The sequence below is a fragment of the Bos javanicus genome, chromosome 28 (assembly GCF_032452875.1).
Source record: "Bos javanicus breed banteng chromosome 28, ARS-OSU_banteng_1.0, whole genome shotgun sequence".
Taxonomy (NCBI): Eukaryota; Metazoa; Chordata; class Mammalia; order Artiodactyla; family Bovidae; genus Bos; species Bos javanicus.
Window position 1 is genome coordinate 16349119 of NC_083895.1, and position 21121 is coordinate 16370239.

General features: G+C 40.1%; 2 protein-coding genes across 19 annotated transcripts in view; one reads left to right on the forward strand and one right to left on the reverse strand.

Moving 5' to 3' along the window:
* PHYHIPL (phytanoyl-CoA 2-hydroxylase interacting protein like) overlaps window positions 1-2110 on the forward strand; it is a 94884-nt gene extending 92774 nt beyond the window's left edge. For all 6 annotated transcript variants that reach the window (XM_061405032.1, XM_061405034.1, XM_061405036.1 and 3 more), the window contains one exon: window positions 850-2110. In XM_061405032.1, the coding sequence (XP_061261016.1) occupies window positions 850-1384 (535 nt within the window). In that variant the 3' untranslated portion in view covers window positions 1385-2110. The remainder of the gene's footprint in view (window positions 1-849) is intronic.
* FAM13C (family with sequence similarity 13 member C) overlaps window positions 1906-21121 on the reverse strand; it is a 136445-nt gene continuing 117229 nt past the window's right edge. For 8 of the 13 annotated variants that reach the window (XM_061405027.1, XM_061405022.1, XM_061405026.1 and 5 more), the window contains 6 exons: window positions 19002-19083; window positions 17364-17575; window positions 9290-9385; window positions 7815-8014; window positions 5946-6047; window positions 1906-3522 (listed from right to left, as the gene is read on the reverse strand). In XM_061405027.1, coding sequence (XP_061261011.1) covers window positions 3399-3522; window positions 5946-6047; window positions 7815-8014; window positions 9290-9385; window positions 17364-17575; window positions 19002-19083 — 816 coding nt within the window. In that variant the 3' untranslated portion in view covers window positions 1906-3398. Of the gene's footprint in view, window positions 3523-5945; window positions 6048-6660; window positions 8015-9289; window positions 9386-17363; window positions 17576-19001; window positions 19084-21121 lie in introns of those variants that run through there. The other 5 variants (XM_061405028.1, XM_061405019.1, XM_061405030.1 and 2 more) reach the window with 4 other exon arrangements.

A 21121-nucleotide genomic window follows, 5' to 3' on the forward strand; every position in this document is an offset into this window, starting at 1 on the left:
TATTGTCTCTCTCGTTGGTATTACTGAATGGAAGGGACCAAGGAGCAGGAAGAACTGCATGACGAAGGTCCAGCCCAGTGGGAGGTGAGAAGTGTAGAGAAAACAGCTGAGTGTGGTAAAGGGAGATACCAGCTCTATTCTAAACAAAATGCAAGCAAGATGACCTGAGTAGTCAACTGGAAAGTGAAAGTGAAGTCCTGTCCGACTCTGCAACTCCATGGACTGTAGCCTATCAGGCTCCTCCGTCCATGGGATTTCCCAGGCAAGAATCCTGGAGTAGATTGCCATTTCCTTCTCCAGGGGACCTTCCCGACCCAGGAATTGAACCCAGGTCTCCCGCATTGCAGGCAGACGCACTGGGCCTGGGTTAAAAAACTGAAGCAAAAAAAAAATAAAACAAGATGCTTTTGTACTGATGTACATGGACAACACTCACTTTAGACCTAAATTCTGGCAGACTTTGAAGAAACATTCAGCATGTTTAACCAGCGTTGTCAGTCCAGTTTTCTCTTCCCCAAATCACTTCTAAAACCCAGTAGGCTTATAGTGAATGTGATTTCAGCCATAACATTTCTCATTCCACTTTTGTTTTCCTGGCCAGGAAATTTATCATGTTAAAAGACCTCCAAGGTTTGTAGCAGAGCATTCTTACCTTAGGGTCACAGCTGGAATTTAGCTTTTTGTAAGTAATGTCAAAAGATGCTTTCTCCTTGATCTGATGGTAGGATGGATGAGCACCCAGGCTCTTAATAGTAGACAGTTGACTCGTAGTCTGTCACCATTCAACTCTGTACATGAGTAGCTCTACCACCACCGTACCAAGCAGTGACCATTTATTTTCTCTTGCAGAGAACATCATGGGAATGCTATGCAGCCCTCTGTCAAGGATAACAGTGGCAGCCATGGCTCTCCTATCAGTGGAAAATTAGAAGGCATCTTCTTTAGCTGCAGCACTGAATTCAATACTGGGAAGCCACCCCAGGATTCGCCTTATGGAAGATACAGGTTTGAGATTGCAGCAGAAAAACTTTTTAACCCCAATACTAACTTATACTTTGGGGACTTCTACTGTATGTACACTGCTTATCATTATGTGATTCTGGTCATTGCTCCTGTGGGATCACCAGGAGATGAATTTTGTAAGCAGCGCCTTCCTCAACTAAATTCCCAGGATAATAAATTTCTGACCTGCAGAGAAGAAGATGGGATGCTGGTTTACCACCACGCCCAGGATGTCATTTTAGAAGTCATTTACACTGACCCCGTGGATCTTTCTCTAGGCACCGTGGCAGAAATCACTGGTCATCAGCTCATGAGTTTATCTACTGCAAATGCAAAGAAAGATCCCAGCTGCAAAACCTGTAATATTAGTGTTGGACGTTAATGCCCACTTTTCTTATTCTCAGTTCCCCTTTCTTCCCGTAGGAGCCCTGATCCTCTGTTGTCCATTTTCGTCACCCAGATGTTTTCCACTGAAGCATGCACATGCCACTGTCACCAAGAGCGAGCCACCACTTCTCAGATTTCTGAGCTGTTGTAGTGTTCCCTGTTCCCTACCCTTCCCCCGACTGTGAGAGATGAGCTGTCCTAAGTTGTTTCTGACACCCTCTTGCCTAGATGCTGCAATGGTTTTATTTTTCCTTTATGCCAAACATAACCAAACTATTATATAAACTGCTTTAGTAAAATACAAAATAATGGCTTATAAATGGTGTTTAAATATGCTCTCATTTTAATCTACTGAACAAATATTGGGATAACTCCAAACCGCATGAAAAAGTGTAATTGCAGCATGAGTTAAACCTTGAAGCCTAGAATTGTCAGCACTTCCAACTTGTTGTTTGACAGTGTTATTTATGTTATTTATATTAGCTAACAGGAAACAACTACTGTGTTTCAACATAATAAATATAATAGAAAAATATTTTATTTGTATTGTTGTATAAAATATTTACAATCTTATAGAATATATAGAGTTACATCTTAATAGCAATTGTATACATGTCACGAAACCATTTCCCTTATCAAAGATGTAGTTTGTAAACCTCAAATAGTTGTGTATCTGTCCTGTTACAAGTACATAACTTTAATTAAACAAATTTGTGAAGGACATTATTCTGATTCATAAAGGTTATAAAATATCAGCTAAATATAGGTAAATATAGAGACAACAATAAGCCTCTGAAACCATCTGCTTCAGAAAGAGTCAATATTAATCCCATCCAAACTATATGAAAATGTGAATTTGTTCACCATTGTGCTTAAACATTACAGAAAAGAGAACTACAAACGTGGCTGGTATGAGAGAGAAAATGTGGACCTTTTACTTATTTTTACAAAAGCAAAATAATAAATGTGGTTTAATACAAAATAACAAAACAATATACACTGAAGTTAATGACACAAATAAAGTACTCAGGCTTCTTTTCCAAGCTGTTACAGCAAACATTTTCTAAACCTTTCATTTTATACAGAATGAGGAACAACTATAGTTCATGGGAAAATTTTTTGACTTTACAAAGTATAGACCTTGGAACATTAAGAAAAACACATATTCCCAATGGAAAAATAGTTTATATAATCTTATAGTAAAGAAAAAGATTAGCTATATAACTATGATCACATTAGATTATATGCTACAGACACATCTATCCAAAATACCTATTTTCAAATTTTAATACAATATTTTATTTTAATATAAACATCTGTCAGTTATAAACAAAGATAATTCACAAAGTACATGCTATCAGAATGAACTTTGGTAATCAGAAATGTAAAATTTTAAGGAACAGATAAAATAATGTGCTATTTTTATATAGAAATAAAAAATTAGCAGTGACACATTCTAGTATATTTTAGGGTGCTGAAAGCCTAGCAGACTTATGGGACAAGGTCGTAGATTTTTTATCACTTAAAAATCTATTAGAGTTTCAGATAAATTACATTCTTACTAACTGTATCCCTTTCTATGTAAAATGAGTTTCTTTTGTTCTTATTGATTTTTAAAAATCATGCTCTTTCCATATGTCAGTATAAGCAGTCTTTGGACATTAAGTAGACTTTCTCTAACCAGTGGTCCATTTAACAGGTGGACGCTTTATATTACCTTAGGTTTGATAAAATAGATGTTTTCTGAAGTAATTATACTGACTCTGCATTTTCTCCTTGACATGGAGAAAGCTGAAGTTTATCTCCAATTATATGTTACTTACTGTATTTTCCCCCATTTTAATCCCTTCTATTCATGTATAATTACACTTGCCATCCATTCTTAACAACAGCTAAAACTCCCACTAAAGTGCTTCAGTTTTCAGTTGTCATACTACTTAGCAAGAACGGCAGAGGAAAATAAACTTGCCTTATTGCAGGTGAAAGTGATCACAAACATTTCCTGAACCTCAAATAGTTTTGGCCACATCTTGCTTGCTGATGAGGACCTCTAATAGTCTCAGTTTCGCTTTTATATGCTTGTATTCATAGTACTCATCTGCCATTGGTATCCGATCTTCCTTTTGTGGACTTCTGCAAAAAAAAAAATATATATATATATATATAAAATCCATTAGTTCATTAATGAACCAAGTCATTAAAAATCCTTTTTTAACTCTTGTGAGAAAAGGACAGGGTAGCAATTTCCGCTAGATTTTTGCATCAAGTCTCTTTTCCTCTTCATTCATTCCCTCTTCCATGTGTTACTAGGTTTCAATGTAATAGTGCCCTGAGAAGTTAATTATTATAAGTGTTTTGCAAATACATTGTCCAGTGCATAGACATATAACACTGGGGAAGTGGAAAGGTCTGTGGGAAATAAAAACCAGAACCCTCAAGATATTTTTTTACCCAGTCTTTCTCCTAACATCCAAGCCTGTGCAGAATATTCAGCCCTTATAGTGATAGTTGTTTAAAATATCAACCTAAAAATACTACGAAAATTACATTAACAGAAATAACTTATAAATCTATGGTAATAGGAGGGAAAAAAGCTCAGTAGCTACCTTACAAACATGAATTATTTCTAAACTTTATTGTAATTATAGTACTATGTCTGTTAATGTATAGAAGAGACACAGAGAAGTTCCTTTAAGGAATCTGAGTCTAAATTGTAGTGGTTCTTTGCACACTAATTCTACTAAGACTAGGCTAAGGATCATGCACATTTTTATACATATGCCTCCTGCCAGATGTTCTTAACATTTACTTTGAAGAATAATTGGGTAACATCTGGAGTTAAAATCATCTGCCTTCCCAGAAAATTACATTGCCAGGATATATTTTCTAAAGGACAAGAGTTAGTTCAGGATCTCCTTAGTTAATAAAGATGGCCAATTGCTTTTAAAATATTTCCACTCATGACTTTGAAATACAAGGACTGGAAAACCCAGATGAAGTCACCACCATTGCTACTGAATATAAACACAGATATTCTCTAATATAACTATAGCTGAAAATGGGTAAAAAGCAAACAACATATACCCCTTCTATTTTACCAGTATATAAAATTATATTTCTTACCAATAAAAGAACAGCTAACAGTACACATAGATTTGTGTACTGTTCTGAGTTCTGAACTAGAAATTTCAGGGCAGTATATATAGTGTTACAACACCAGTAGATAACTATATTCTTTGGGAATCTATAAAGAGTCTTCCCTGAAATCTCTAGTTCAGAACTCAGAACAGTATACAAATCTATAGCCAGAGTTCCTCTTAGACTAACATAATTCCTTTGACTCCATTCTGTATTCTGGGCCAAACTTATCATAACTGGGTATCTAAATACTACCTTAATTTGTGTAAACATACCTAAGTGAAGAAATAGTCTAATTTATAGGGAAACACTAATAGTTCACGATGCAATTATCTCTGGTCCAGCACACGCCCCTTTAGCTAATAAACAAGAATGCATTGTACTAAGTATTTCCTTAACCACTTTTCTCATTATATAAAACATACATAAGCATTAGCACAGGTCCTGGCTCATAATTGTTAAGGTCATATCTAGATAATTATGCTTCTTGCATAATGACTATTACCAAGAACATTTATAGAACATTACATTTTTTAATAATCTATTTGCATGGTTATTTTACCTATGGACAGGTAACCCTTCCCAATGAAATGTTTTAGAAAAGCAAGATCTGTATTTCGTAGCCATTCAACTATTTGATTTTGCTTGTAATATGGCACCGCTTCTGCATTTAGTTTAAGTGTATTACCACAAGAGGGCAGATAACCTCAACCAAATAGTAAGCATATCTGAAGTGGGTTTCCTACTCACTGGTGCATTTAACATACTACACATAGAACATAACTAACTTCCCTGGATGTCAGAGGCATGCCAAGTACCACTGCAGACCCATTTGGCAGGACTAATAACACACCAGAAGGTTCTCAAACTCTTTAAATTGCCTGTGTTTGGATAGGTTAAAAAATGTAAAAGTTGTATAGGAATTTTGTAAAGGAAAAAAAGAAAACAAATTGTTTTATATTCTGAATTTAACAACCACATAACATTTCTCATTAGATAGTTACCATCAGCAGAAAGGTAGGTCACTTGGACTTATATAACAGTCAACTTAGAACAAAGAACTAACATGGGCTGAAAGATCAAATAGATTTATTTAAGGTTTGATTCAATAGTTATAATGGGATTTATTATGCAAAGTTAGGGAATTTAGGGAGTTCATCTTTTATTTTTTTAAAGATTCATGTCTTATACTTGTTAGCTACAGCCTCCTATAAAACATACCCAATAATGATACTACCCAAATGTTGCATTAGACAAACGCTAGTTGTAAGTCACTGGAAATTATGTCTTGTATAAAGTCACTGTTACTGCAAAAAAAAAAACAAAAAATAAACAAACAAAAAAAAAATCCGAGCTTACTCCTAACTCTTAGTTCTCTAGGAGTTATTAGCTTAAAAAATATCTCTGCCCACACTTACCTTCCTGTTTGTTTAAAAAACTGTTCCTCAAATTCTCTCAAGGCTTTCCGAAGTCTCTTCTTATCAGCCCTAGTTTCTCGGAGATGGTCAAGAAGTACAGGCCTGTATCAGGTAGAATATATATTTGCCATTATGGAGCTCTGGCATAACTGAGAGAGATGAGCAGAGTTAGCTATTTAGCAAGAAGCTATTATGATACAGAAGTGTTCTACTTAAAAGAGTGCCTTTTGAATAAGGATGACACATGTAGAGCCTGACCAGAGGGGAACACATGGCAGGGGGCATCACAGAGGATGAAAATAACATCATCAGAAGATGGAAAGGACAGATGGGAGGCAAGCAAACTGAGTCCATTATAAAAAGTGGGGACAGTAAAGGCCACATGAGTGCATGAGGGAGAAAGCATTTTGGAGGCACACTCATCAGTTATCTGGTGACAGACTGAAGAGAGGCTAGAGGGAGAGATTTTAAAAAGAAGTCTACTCTGAATCTCCACTGTAGGGGGAATATCAAAACCCTTGGGAATGAAACAAAGCCCCAAAGAAAGCTGTAATTACGTTGCAGATTCTACTTCATTCTAAGAAAGAAAAGTCAACTACTGACTTGAGAGCAGGAGGCTTTACCTGGGGAGCTTGTGTCTGGTTTCAGAAACTCTGTGAACTCCCTGAGTGTTATGGGCATTTTCTATAAATATATGGGCATTTTCTATAAAGAAAATGATTCCACTGCTTTCCAAAGAGCCCTACACACTCCCTCCCACCCACCCCCCTCAAAAAAAGTACACTTGCTTTAGAACAGCCTGCCAGCCAACCAAGAAAGAGGAGAAAGGGAGGGAAGAAGGAGAGAAGAAGTCAGGGAGGGAGGGAAAGAGGGAAAAATGGAGGAAGAGGGAAGATTGATGTTCTGCTTCCAAACAGGTCACTCTTCTCTCAGCTGAAACTGCGGTGCCAGCTGATAACAAGCACACTAAAAATCTCAGCTTACAACTTAGTCCTTGGTCTTGCCTCAGGTATTTGTGGGGATTACATCCCTTTCTTGGGGCATATATACTCACCACAGTGTTAAATGTGTTTAAAAAAACTCATAATCTGGCCTATAATATACAAATGAAAGAAGGCCAAATGATCAGAGGAAGGCCAGCTACTGAATAATATTAATAATGACACTAATGAAAATCCAAATGGCTCCTGACTGAGGACCCATTAGAAGAAAAAGGTCAGCTCATTTACTTAAATCCCAGTCTGGCAAAACCATTTTATCTAAATAGAATAGACGAGAATAAAGGTCCTGACAACTTTTGGCCCAACACAGAATCCCAATTCCTTTTGTTCTAGCATCATCAAAGGCCAACACTGACAGGCATTAGACTGGTACCAGATCCTGCTGAAATGAGATGCAGGAGTAGAAAACTGAACATCAGCACTTATGACATCTTTAGGACCATACTGGGCTTCCCAGGTGGCTCAGACTAGATAGAGAATCTGCCTGCAGTGCAGGAGGCCTGGGTTCAACCCCTGGGTCAGGAAGATCCCCTGGAGGAGGGCATGGCAACCCACTCCAGCATTCTTGCCTTGAGAACTCCGTGGACAGAGGAGACTGGCAGGCTACAGTCCATGGGGTTGCAAAGAGTCAGATATGACTGAGCGACTAACACTTTCTTCACTTTACGACCTTATTAGGAGCCTTGGTTCCTCATGGCTTTGTCTCCTCAATTTCCCTGTTAGGAGGATAACCAGATTGTGTTTTCTGGTAAATGGCATTTTTTAGAGAGTGTAATAGCTCTTCTGAATTGTATATGGTGTGTACATATAAGGTCCCCCAGACCAGAAGTAGTTCCAACACGACTCCACGCTTAGGACTCACACTCACATGGTAGCCTCGTGTAAATTGGACATGGAGAGGGTTGGTGGTTTGACTTCCTTCTTTTCATCGGGGAGCAGGAGCTTCACGGGCTCAGTCTCATCAGAGTGTGCGAGGTGATCGCCAGCAGGAGGGTGAGATGCTGGGTTTGGCAAAGAAGGCTGCTGACTTCCCTGTGGACAGTCTTCATCAGAGTCTTCTTCCTCCTGCTTATCATAAGAAGAGTTCAGTAGAGTCACAAAGTGCTAAGTGCCTCTTAGGGAAGCAGAAACAGGAAAAGGGAACCATAAATAGACACCATGAAAACAGTAGGTGACCCCTGTGCCTACTGAGAACCAAGAGGAATGCTAGCTCCGTTGCATCAAAAGAAAGTTAGCAGAAGCTAATAAGCAAATGAAGCACCCATGCTGGGCTAAAGTGCTTACCAAGCTCAGCTTCCTCTGCCGGCCAAAGAAGGCACAGACAACGGGGATGTGTTCCAGTCTGGGCTGCACTGCCTAGTAATCTTCCCTCCCCCAGACTTATGGGCCCCAGCCTCATAAGAGTTAGCATGGGTGAGCAGAGATGGACCACAGGCCTCTGTGTCCTCCTGTCGCCCAAATCAGGCCCTGGTCTGGGCTCAGATACAGAGAATACTCAGAAAATGGACAAATTCAGGGAACTGCTTCATGAAGGCCAAAAACAAAATGGAGATTCTCCGTAACCTGTTTTGATAATGCTTGTCACAACCAGAAGATTTTCTTGCAAGGAAATCTGAGAACCATTCCCTGTTTTAAATTACGCTTCCTTAACGGGAAAATCTCAAAGAGTATGAATCACTATATCTCTGTGTTTAGAGTTGTGGAAGTATAAATGTACTGGAGTATACTTAAATTTGTATCTGTTAATATTCCTTTTCTTTTAATACTGACATCTTGAGCAAGTGACTGTTCTAATATTGGTGGTGTAGGATTTGTGGTGCTTTTCTAGTTCTGTATTCCCATAAATCATTCTTAATTAAAAGTAGTCTAACCTGATTTCAGTATTCATATTTTCTATTGAAATAAATCTGCTTCTGTCTTACACAGTGATGGTCAAATGGTACCAAAAACAAATGCAGCATTATTATGAAAGAACACACAAATCAATTTTCATATTAAAGGAGAAAAATTAACAACACCCAGACTAGAACGGGTTCTGTTTTGTCTAGCTGTGCTGTTGTAAATTAGGTAATGCCAAAACAATGAAAGAAAATGCTAAAACTGGCTTCAAAAATAGACTCGCTATATAGTCCTGTTTCACAGTAGTTTTAATTAACAGCCACTGTTAAGTACAGTGTGGGAGCTGAGGGAGACCTCGGTTCTATGCTGTGACACAACTGGCCGTGTGGGCAGGATATCCTGCCAAGAAGGCTTGCTTACCCTCTCCTGGCGCCGCCTCCCTAACTAAATATCAGTACAAAGCACAAGGACAGGTTAGTAGTGAAGGCAAGCTTCCCGACTTACAATTGTTGGAATAAGGGAAGGTGTGGACAAGATTTGCTTGATAATTCTGTATCGGTCATAAAGAGGCTTTATGAGGTTCTTGTCTTGCTTCGTTACCTGGAAAACATGACATTATTGTTCCTTTCTCAAACAAGAATGAAAACACATCAATGTTTTTAACAGGACCAAAAAAAAAAAAAAAAAAAAGTTTTGAAGCCTAAAAGTAAGGGAATGTACTTAAATGCAATAGTAATCTTCAAAAGGTAGGTCATTGATAAGATACTGTATGAAGCACATGCCAATTTTCTTCTAGGAAAAGTTTCTTAAAGGAGAGGTCCAAGTTGAGAAAGATGTTTTTAGAGCTTACTAGAGGAATCCTCAGTGTTTAAATGGTAAGGTGCCTTTAATTATTTAATTAAAGAATTAATAATTCTTTATTTCTTCATTCTTAAAGAAACTAATGGATGACTGAGGCCTATCAATTTTTCTTCTGGAACATGTATTTTATCTGGACTTTCAAGATTCTACCCACAGACACCAACCCTGTCCAGGTCTTTGTCACTACATTCTTGGATTATATGCTATCTTACTGGCTAAATCTGACATAAACTAAATATTTTGGATAAAACAGTAAACCTCTCTGGATTCTCAATTTCCTACCTATACAACAAGGATGTTGGGAGTTTAAAAAGTTCCTTCCAACCAAAAAAAGTGTATAACCTCTTGGCCCACCAATCCATTCTGCCCTTTGACTCATCCCTAAACACTACTTTTCCCATGCCACAGGTACACACAATTCTAAATGGTTTCCTACTTCCCTATTAACCATCTGCCTAACTACCTACCTACCTCTCCATCCAAAATGACCAAACTCCTCTGCTTGCTCTGGTTTTCCTTCCTGATGTGTGTCCCACATGACGTTTCTATATATTCACCACACACAGACTCTGTTTCCCTCTGGCCCCGTGGATCTCACTTGGCAGGTGGTGGGAAGGAAACGGTACAAATAGCACACGGCACAACCACCCCAGGGTCCCGACTCTGCCCTCCAGAGCCCCCATGAGAACCCTGGAGGAAGAGAAAATGGCTCAAACGTGTACGGTTTCAGCCTTCTAGCTATTCTCCATCCCAGCTGAGAACCATTCTGGCCTCTGCTGATCTTTCTTCACAGAGAAAAGGAAGTGAAGCATTTCTGTATCTTGCTGCCCGGGCCTCACCTGTTGTCTGTGTTGTAGTCTTGTCTGCCCAGATAAATTACATCATGTATTTCTTCAAATTCTCATGGTCCACATGTATATGCTTTCCTACCCCCCATCTAATAACCCAGGTTTTTATATATAGTAAAAGTAGTCTGATTTTTAGCAATCTTCATAGAAATTCCACAGGCTATCTGACCCAAGGCTCTTTTATTTTCAGTAGAAAGAAAGACCACCTCTCTATGTTCAGTTCATTTATTGGTTAAGTAACCCCAAGAACCTTTCATTTTCTAGCCCAATCATTCCTTAAGGGTTTTCTTAGTCATGATACATTTTTACACATGAAAAATCCACATATTACATGGGATTTTAACAGGTGACAAAGAAAAAAATTTCTCAATTCATAAAACACTGAAATGATCTTTTATTCAGTACCTTATTGGGACTTACATTCCATAGAAAGCACTTTGAAAGGGGTGCATTTAACTATTATTGGCATCTCTCTATTGCAGTTTGATTTTTGTGATTTTCCTTATTTTTACAATAAAAATATTTTATATTGTCTGGATTCTATAAAAGCTAAATTTAGTCTTAAACGAGAAAAAGAAAAGAGTGACCAAAAAGTAAGTTAGAATGATGAATGCTATTACAGAAAGGTTCCTTCCACAGATGCTAGATAAAAGTCAGAGCAGGTATATAACGTATGGAATTCATCTTTCACTCGAATGATTCTATGATTTACTCTTAGGATCACTATTAAAGTAATCCCCAAAGACAGATGTGAGGGTTCAATGGGCATAAGTACAGGACACTGCCAAAACTTTAATGCCTTCAGTGCTTATCCTCGAATACATTTGGACAGGACAGCAGGCTGCCTGAAGAAGAAGGCTTAGTGGTGAGACATGCCAGGAGCTGTCTTCCACTCAGGGGCCTGTGGAGAGTAGCTATCACGAGGCCTGCAAAGTGGATCTTCATGGAGGAAAATGAGTCGAGGTAGGCTCTGCAGGACAGGTACCTCCAATCAAGGGGCAGAGACACATTCGACTCAGCTATTCTTCATTCCTCGGCCACTTTCTACTGAGATTCAGACCATTTTCTCCTCTGAGTCCAATGGCTCTTTCTGAAATGCATCCTGCTCCCCAACTCTGCATATTAGTGGCTGGCTATGACATAGTAGTAGTATTTAACTTATGTTTTTTTATTTAAATGGAGAAAACAAGGACCATGTTGAATAACCTGCAAGAGCCAGAGAGAGATCCAGAGCATGAATGGGTAGTCCGATCTTAAAGATAAATTTAAGGATATAAACCTTGAAGCTAAATGACCCTTCCTTCCTGCTCCTCCATTTTTATGGCATCAGAAAAAAGACTTCAAGAAGGATAAGTAAGAGGGGACCATGCATAGAAGGAAATTTGACAAGCTTTGTTGACAACTTGACATCTCCATCGTAAAAACTGCCCCACCCCACCCCATCCAGGAGGTTATTCCAATCACCAAGGTCTGGAATGGCTGCCCCGAGCAAGCTGGTTTTCCAAGCAGAGCTGCTGCTGAGTGGTCAGCCCCAGTGTCCATTCTTTCTGGGCCCTGGTCAGACAGTCGTTAGAGAAAAAACTGCTGCAGCCTAAGTGCTTTTACCACCATCCCTGTTTCCTTTCTCCCCATGGTATTGGTCCCTGTGTTCTTTCACAGGAAACCACAGAAACATAAAAATCACTCAAATCGTCACCATATAAACAAGCTCTCTCTTGCAGAGGGAGGCAGAACTGACATTCCCCTCTCTGGACAGAGAGTGATGGGAATCCATTATTCTTTAGCCTTAAGGACTCAAGTTCTGTCAAACTTTCCCTGAGTCTGTCTCCCCAAGCCCTCACTGAGGGAGACAGTCTGTGTGGAACAAATCTGTTTCAACTAATCAGTCAGTCCAACAACACAGGAGGTCACTGGTGAACATCACCATGCAAAACAGCTGCTGGCGAGGATGGCCAGGTCAGCTCAGGTTTCCAAGCATATGCAGATCAATGTTGGCCTTGAAAAGAGAGGCCGCAAGTTCAGGTACCTGGCTTCAAAAATTACACACTATATTTAATTTGGAAAATTATGGACTCTCTGAACTTTAGATTCTTAATATGCAAAATGAGGATTATTTTTAATTATCTTATGTAAATATCCCTGGCACAGAGTCAGGCAACTAAATGTTATTTAAGTCATCAAACTACTTGATTTGCGGTTACCATCAAGGTTGTAAATTACTAAAAGAGGAAACCATGGTGCTATTAAAGCATAAGTTTAATAAATAATGAAAAACTATGTCAATATGAATATGCAAAATGAAAAAAAGGATTCATAATTATGTAGACTGCTACCTTTTTTTAAGGGGCAAGTTAAGAATGTATATTGATCCTTTCTTGTATATGCCTTATATAGAAACTCCAAAAGGACACAAAAAACATTACTAACAACAGCTGCACCTGCTCAGGGGTGGGAGACCTCAGAACTGGAGCTGGCAGACGGGGAGGAGTCTTTTTAATGTGTAGCTTTTTCTGTTCTTTCAACTATGTGAGAAAGTATCACCTATTCAGAAAATTAAAAATTTTTGAAAGGATAAATAGACAAAAGAACTTGATGGGATATTACTTTTGGTGCCTTTTACCCTTCCTCCAATGCACAACTCACTAATCCATGATTAAATTTATTTCATCTTTATAATTATTATGTTTTTTAAAAATCTGCTTTTCTCTTCAGAGACACTACAGTTGATGAAGGGGCAGCAGTAGTAATGGTCATTACTCACCCACATGTAAATCTGTGCTGTGCGCCTGACCCCACCTACAGTTCTTGGAAGGGACAATAAAAAGGGGAGAGGTGCGAGTTTCAATTCAGCATTTCAGAGGAAGACATAAACAGGCATCATAATCAGAACTGAGGGGTGATTCACTCATTTTCAGGGCTCAATGCACACCCTGTGACCCGGAAGTGACTATCTCCAAAAATCACCCACAGATGATAGAGGGAGAAAATCACTCAGTGGCAGGATCTGAACTGACAAGGCCATGCTGTAGGGTCCCCTGCATTTGTCAGTTTTAGGATGAGCTCTGACTAAACACCAATGGCAAAAATTTCAGGAAGAGTCATAAAAAAGGCATCTCTAGAAAAGAAAGAACTCATCTTGAAAGCTTTAATATTTAATGCATTTTAAGCAGTAAAGCAAAGACCCTAAATGAAAATCATCCATCATTTTGAGTTTAAAGAAATGGGACCTAATGAGATCACCTCAAATGCTAATCAGTTCCCTAAGGAGCCAAGAATAACACTATCTTAGAAATTTTCAGTCCTCCCTTTGCGTCTTCTGTGGCTTCTAGACTCCCCCCTTAGGAACCATCCATAGCTGCCCGGCCACGTCAGGTTGGCTGTGTGAAGTTCTCCCAGAACAATCCTGCAGCTTTAGGTCCTGAGACACACACATTCCACAGCAGGTGATATCTGTTTAAAGAATCTAACTTTAGCCTACTACAGCGATACGAGGCTTCTCTGAAGGGACTTCTGACACTAGGAGTTTCCCTGGTGGCTCAGATGGTTAAGAATGCAACGCAGGAGACCCAGGTTCAATCCCTGGGCTGGAAAGATCCCCCAGAGAAAAAGATGGCTACCCACTCCAATATTCTGGAGAATTCCATGGACAGAGGAGCCTGACGGGCTACAGTCCATGGGGTCACAAAGAGTCAAACACAACTAAGCAGCTTTCACTTTTCACTTTCTGACACTAAACAGTTCAACAGATGGCTGATTCATGGCAATGTATGGCAAAAAACCTTCACAGTATTGGAAAGTAATTATCTTCCAATCAGTAAAATAAAATAATAGAAATAAACAGCCATTTAAACAAGGATGACTTCTAGAGAACTCAGAGTTTTTCTGACCTTCAGACTTTCACTTACATGTTTTTATTTGACTTAAATGCCTCAGCAGGGTGACGGACCATCCCAGTTTTCCAAGGACTGAGGCTTTTGGTGGGCCATGGAATTCTCGGTGCTAAAGTTAGGAAAGTCTAGGGAAAGCTGGGATGGTGGGTCACCCTACTCATGAAATATCTTAAAACAAGTATGTCTGAAACAGACCTGCTAAGCTTCCTCTCCTACCCTCAGTGTGCGCCCCTCTAGTTTTTCCCCATCAGTAATGGACCCATCTTCTTTCCTTCACTCCCTACCACCCAGTGATTCAGCACATCCTTTGATTCTACAACCTAAATAGAGTTTGAATGCATCTGCTTCTTTCCATCTCCACAGTGAACATCTAGTCCAAGCCGCCCATTTCACCTTCCCATTTCCGCTCATTTTCATATGATTTATTCTGCATAGATCAATCAGGAAGATCTTTTATGTGTAAATCACACCATGCCACTTTCACACTTGGAACCATTCAACAGTTTCCTGATACTTTCAGTGGCCTGGGAGCTCCTGTGTTATGGGCCCTGACCTGTCTTTTCTGACTTCATCTCATGCCGCCCGGTGCACTAGCACTCAACCTGAGAATTCCAACCACCGATGAGCTCTTCCTTCAAAGGCCGCCGTACTTGCAGTTCCATCTATCTGGAATGCTCTTTGCTGCTCTCTTGGCCTGCTGATTCTTTTGCATTAAATGTCACAGGACTTCCTCACCACACTATATAATACAGAAACCATTCTTATTATTTTCTATCATATCATGTTTCTTTGCACAGTACTTATCAAAATCTTTAACGGTTTTATCTATTGAGTTATTTCTTATATCCCAACTCCCAGAAAAACATGAGCACCATGAAGGCAGTAACCCACATCACTTTACTATCTTGTTAATCTTTTTATCCAGCACATACCACAGTTCATAACACTGATAGGCACTCAGATCTTTTTGCAAATGAATGACTGCCCACCAGTTACCAGGCATCGCCCTTTATTGTCAAAACAACTATATTAATAGGTATTATCTGTATTTTTATTGATGAGGAAGTTGAATATCAGAGAATTAGTTCACTTGTGAAGCATACATAACTAGAAAGTGGCTTATTCAAGGACAGAGTCCTGCTCTAAGTGTTATATGTTGCTTTTATAGATGTGGTAAAAGTAACTATAAAATATAGGAAAGACCATCAGAAGCACTAAGGAATGGAAAACCACAGATGTGCCTGAAAATGTGAGCATGTCATGTGTCTACACACACACACACACACACACACACACACACACACAGAGTTATCTACTTACCCAAGGATGGTGACAAAGTCTAGAACCTTTGTGGGTGGGAGGAGGGGATACACTGGCTGAGTGAAGATCACTCATCACGACACACTGGTTATTTTTAAGTTGAATGATATTTCTTAATGACAGAGGTATCCAAGGGCCCATTTCTACTTGTATATCATATGCACCAAGAAGGGGAAACAGTAAGCCTTTTGGGATTTGGCATATGTTGCCATCTTAAGATCTAGACTAGATAATGTAAATACAACAGAACAAGTAAAGCCAGCATTCTCCTCAAGAGGACTTCATTTCAAAGTCTAATATGCTAGTCTGTTCATTCATAAATCCATTCACCCTGCAAACACTTACTCAATACCTACTATGTACAGACACTAAGGATCGTAAGTAATAAACAGCCTAAGCTTTACTCAAGAAGTTGTCAAGTACCGTGAGAGACAGAAAATGGCATACAGAATAGTTAAGAGCTATGTTAGGGTATTACTTAGTTGTTAAGTCATGTCTGACTCTTTTGTGACCCCATGGACTGTAGCCTCTGTCCATGGGATTTCCCAGGCAAGAATATTGGAGTGGGTTGCCATTTCCTCCTTCAGGGGATCTTTCTGACCAAGGATTGAACCCATGTCTCCTGTATTGGCAGGCAGATTCTTTACCACTGAGCCACCAGGGAAGCCCTATGTTATGGTAGCTATAGATTATTCAAGAAATGAAAGAACCCTGCTACTCAGAGTTCAGACAGAAAGGACTACTAGGAAGGTTCCTTGGCATTAGTAAAATGTGAGCATAGATATGCAGGAGAGGAGGGACTAACCAGGTAAGTACTAATTGGTTTCATCATCTTTTTTTGTAAAATATAATACATCTTTTCTTTGAGCTCATATATCCAAATGTGTAACTGACAACTGTATCTGGGTATCTCACCAAGATTTCAAAACTAAGATGTCTAAGCTGAAGTCTTCAGATATGTTACCTATCACTCCTCAAGAAACCCTACCTCTTTATCCTTATGATATGAAATATTAAACCATAGTCACATGGCATTTACTCTCTGTGCCCAAATTCATAAGGACAACATTCAAACCAGAGTATGGCTCATTCAAGTAACCCTAACTTGACTACATCTATAAAGACCCTGGGCTTCCCAGGTGGCTCAGTGGTAAAGAATTCACTTGCCAATGAAAGAGACTCAGGAGACTTGAGTTCAATCCCCAGGTTGGGAAGATCCCCTGGAGGAAGAAATGGCCACTCACTCCAGTATTCTTGCCAGGAAAATCCCAGGGACAGAGGAGCCTGGTGGGCTAAGTCCATGGGGGTGTGCACACACGCACACACACACATACACACACAGTAAAATGAGGCTATAATCCTAGTATTGGGTTCATTTGCTAACTTATCAGGGGAACGTAAGGGAGAACAAGATATGATATACGCTAGCGTCTTTCCCATTTTTCTGTCATCAACATGCAACACTATAACCTTCAGAATGGCAACACCCAGAACCATGTGGCAATACTGTAGGTCATAGCTAACAGCCCACTAGGAACTCATCTGACTGAAATTTCAGAGCCAGTCTCACAAAGATGTTTATGTGTACAAACTGGTCAAAACCATGGTCTTACTGGCACCATGTGGAGTGCTGGGGCCCTGTGAAGGCTGGTGAGGTACCTTAGGATCCTCCTGGGAAGGAAGCTGCTCTCTTTTCTCCTTCAGGCAGCTCAGCACAGCATCTGGAGTCTCCTCTCCCGAGGAGCTCGGCTCAGGGCCCACGGCCTCCGGCTTCCCATTCTCTCTTGGGACTGTGGGTTGCTCACAGGGCGGGATCCTAGGTGGGCCTTTGGGAGCACTCCCTTGCTCTTCCGACAGCTTCAGCTTTAGTTCTAAGAGAAATGTGATGAGTTACCATGAGCACGAAGACTCATTGGTCTAATAAGAGCAGAGAGCCTTTCAGGAATTTCTCCCCTGATGCCGAGTGGAAATGAACAGTGCTGACCATGGCTTTCCACAGGCCAAGGGCAGCCTTAATAACCAAGGCTAGCAGCACACACTCCCCATCAGATGTGAAAATAGAGGGCTCTTGAGGCAAGGATCTCATAGAAGTAGAAGGATCATGAATGGTTTAGATTTCAGAGGAAGAAGACCAGAGGTACTTGGCCCCAAAGTTTTCACCTGTTATCTGCCACAGCACCTGAAATACTACGCTCAAAGATTCCTTTCCTCGGGTTTTGAAAGTTGTGCAGTCATGAAGAGCCCCCTGTGGAAATGCAAGTCTACTGGAAGACATTACACAGGCAGTCATCTGAGGATATATAGGAGGGGCAGGGAACAGGAGACAGAGTGCCAGTCCCAACCTGACAGATCTCACACTTTTGTCTTAATGCCAGTATTTAAAATCCAGAAATCACCATTATTGCAATGTGGCTTTATATAAACCTACATAATTAAAAATAAAAGGGCCACCTGGGACTTATTAGGAAATTCCATTTCAGAATATGCTAGGGGACTGGTCTTTTGAATGAGGCATCATTTATATTGATTTCTCAATTACATAGCACATTGTCTCTGTTTGATGTTTGCTTTTTAGTTAGGCTCTGGCGTGGTGTTTAAACACTGCATATTTTATAAACCTGCTACATCACTACAGTTTAATACCACTGAATTAATTTAATATTCCTTTCCAGTTCTTTATCACCATCCTTCTAGAAATCTGGAAAAGCTCCTATGTCTCTAGGTATTGAGATAAAAATGTAGGAAGAGGAAGAAAATAAATTTTTATTGGTAAATAACTATAATCCCTTAAAATGGATTTGAGAGTTAATTAACACTCAGACCACCATCTCCAGAGAGATAAAGAAAGGAGGAGACTGGATTAGGAGGCAAGAGAACCTAGTTTTACTCTGAACTCACCACCTTCCAGACATGTCACCGTCCCCTCTCTCTGGACATAAATATCCTCCTCTGTGCAGTTTGGGTTTGTGGAATCAACGACTGCTCAGGCCTCTTTCTAACATCCAAAAACCCAACAACCCAAGGAGGTGAACACTCCACGTTGAAATGTTCCTGGCACTGAAGTGAATCATTCCCCCTGGGAGGCTGGATTTCCTCAGTCCCTTTATAGGCAGATGTATTCAATGGGATCAAACAATGAAGGGGACCCAGGACTCTTTAAGACAGGGCCTCCAAGCTCGGCAGGAGACAAGGTTAAAGAAGGCCCAGGCAGAAGAGAATCCAAAACTGCTTGGAGCATGTTATCACAATTTTAACTGCTTCCTTCCTTAAAAAGAAGACTCCCTTGCTAGCATTTACCTTTGAGCTGTTTACGACCTTTAGCCAAATCATTCATCCATTTCAGGACTTCAGGATTAGAGGTCTTGTCACCATGGGAAGGCTGCGAGGGAGGGGAAAATGGGGGTAGAAGGAGGGAAAGGGAGGGAGGGAGGGAAAAAAAGAGAGAAAAGGAAAAAAACAAAAAAACAAATGTTAAGCAGCTGAAGCACACAAAGATAGTTCAGGAACATATATAAAGCTGGGAGGGAACTTCAGGCAAGCTATCTCCAGCAGATGAAGTTGCATCTGAGAAGCAGAGCAAACATTCCTGACTTCCTCCACTCTTTCATCCTTGCCATGAACCTTGTTTCTAAACATGCCTGGTCACCCAGCATTTTTACATAGTCCTCACCATGCCAGTGCCCCATAAAGTCTACCTCTCAATCACCTTGTGGGCTACCCACACCTGACACCCCACGGCCAGGTCATTCTTTATATCAACTTAGAGGGCTGCTGCTGCTGCTGCTGCTAAGTCACTTCAGTCGTGTTTGACTCTGTGCCACCCCATAGACGGCAGCCCACCAAGCTCTCCTGTCCCTGGGATTCTCCAGGCAAGAACACTGAAGTGGGTCGCCATTTCCTCCTCCAATGCATGAAAGTGAAAAGTGAAAGTGAAGTCACTCAGTTGTGTCCGGCCCTCAGCGACCCCAAGGACTGCAGCCTTCCAGGCTCCTCCGTCCATGGGATTTTCCAGGCAAGAGTACTGGAGTGGGGTGCCATTGCCTTGCCTCTGTTCATGGTTTATGACCACACCTGTCTAGGGAATACTACAAACTGGAAGCTTTAGCTCTTACCAGTCACAAGCTCCAAGCTGAAGAAAGGAGACCCCAGGATCTCTAAAACTTTGTAAGTCTGAGAAGTCAGTATTTATGGAAGAATCCTCATCCTCATATTTCAACTCTTCACTGTTTATAGACTTACTATCCAGATGGAGTAGCATTAAAGTAAAGATTAACCATATGAGTGTGGACTTGGGCAAATTATTTAGCCTCCCCATGCCCCAATTTCATCTATCAAATGAGGATTTAATAGCATCTTTTTCATAAGGTTTCTATTAGGGATAAATCAGTGAATATGCATGAAACATGATGAGTCTGAAACATGATGAATATGCATGAAAAAAGTCCCAGGCACATGCTAAACACTATCAGTGTGTTAGCTAGAATTTAAAAGAGTATTATTGCTATCTTTACTGGGATACCATACTAGGATAGTATGTCCTCACTAGTAACTAATCACACTTGGATGTGGCAATAAGAATATAGCTTTAATTTTAGAAGAATATGACTCTATTCATACAAATCATTTATCTTGAGTTCTGGATTTCTTTTCAGAGTATAAAAGTGAATTTTCTATAGAAAAGAGAAACCAGGAGAGAAGAACAGCAAATATACCCACTCTGGTAACATAAACACAGGCTCAAGAAAATGAGTGGTTACTTTGAACTGGGGATATATTAATACAAAGAGCTATATAGGCATGCTCAAGAAGACATCACAAACACTGTCATAATAGCCAGAAATGTGTGCAATGTTAGTGACAAGACTGGCAGCTCTGCTGTGATTAAGAATCTATTAAATCCATGTAACATCAGCAAGTTGTTGGTGAGACAGAGAGACATGGGGAGAAGACCGTGTTCCTCTCAAGTCTGAAGAAAGAAACAGTACTCGTGTAAGAGGATCATCAAATGTACACGGGATTAGATGTTTTAATTGTGAAACACAAAACATGGTTCTGTCACTTCTATAGAGATGCAAAATCCATAAAGTTTAAAATCAAGATGCAAAATAACACTGAGGAAGATTCCCCTCCCGCCGCCTTCATGGAAGTCCAGTGATTTTTTTTTCCCTACAGGAGCCCAGAAGGGAGACTCTGGTTTCCAGGAGGGAAGCCCTGGTTTCAGGACCACGGACAGCGACACAGGGACACACCTCCAACGGCTGCTCCTGGTCCTACCCACGGTCTGCTAGAACGACCCCCTGATACAATGTGGAGTACTCTGGCTGTGCGTAACAGTCTGGTTATGTGAACAGTCAATATTTTACACTTGGTTTCTCAAAATCCTCACAGAAATCTCCACATGGATCTGAAAACACATC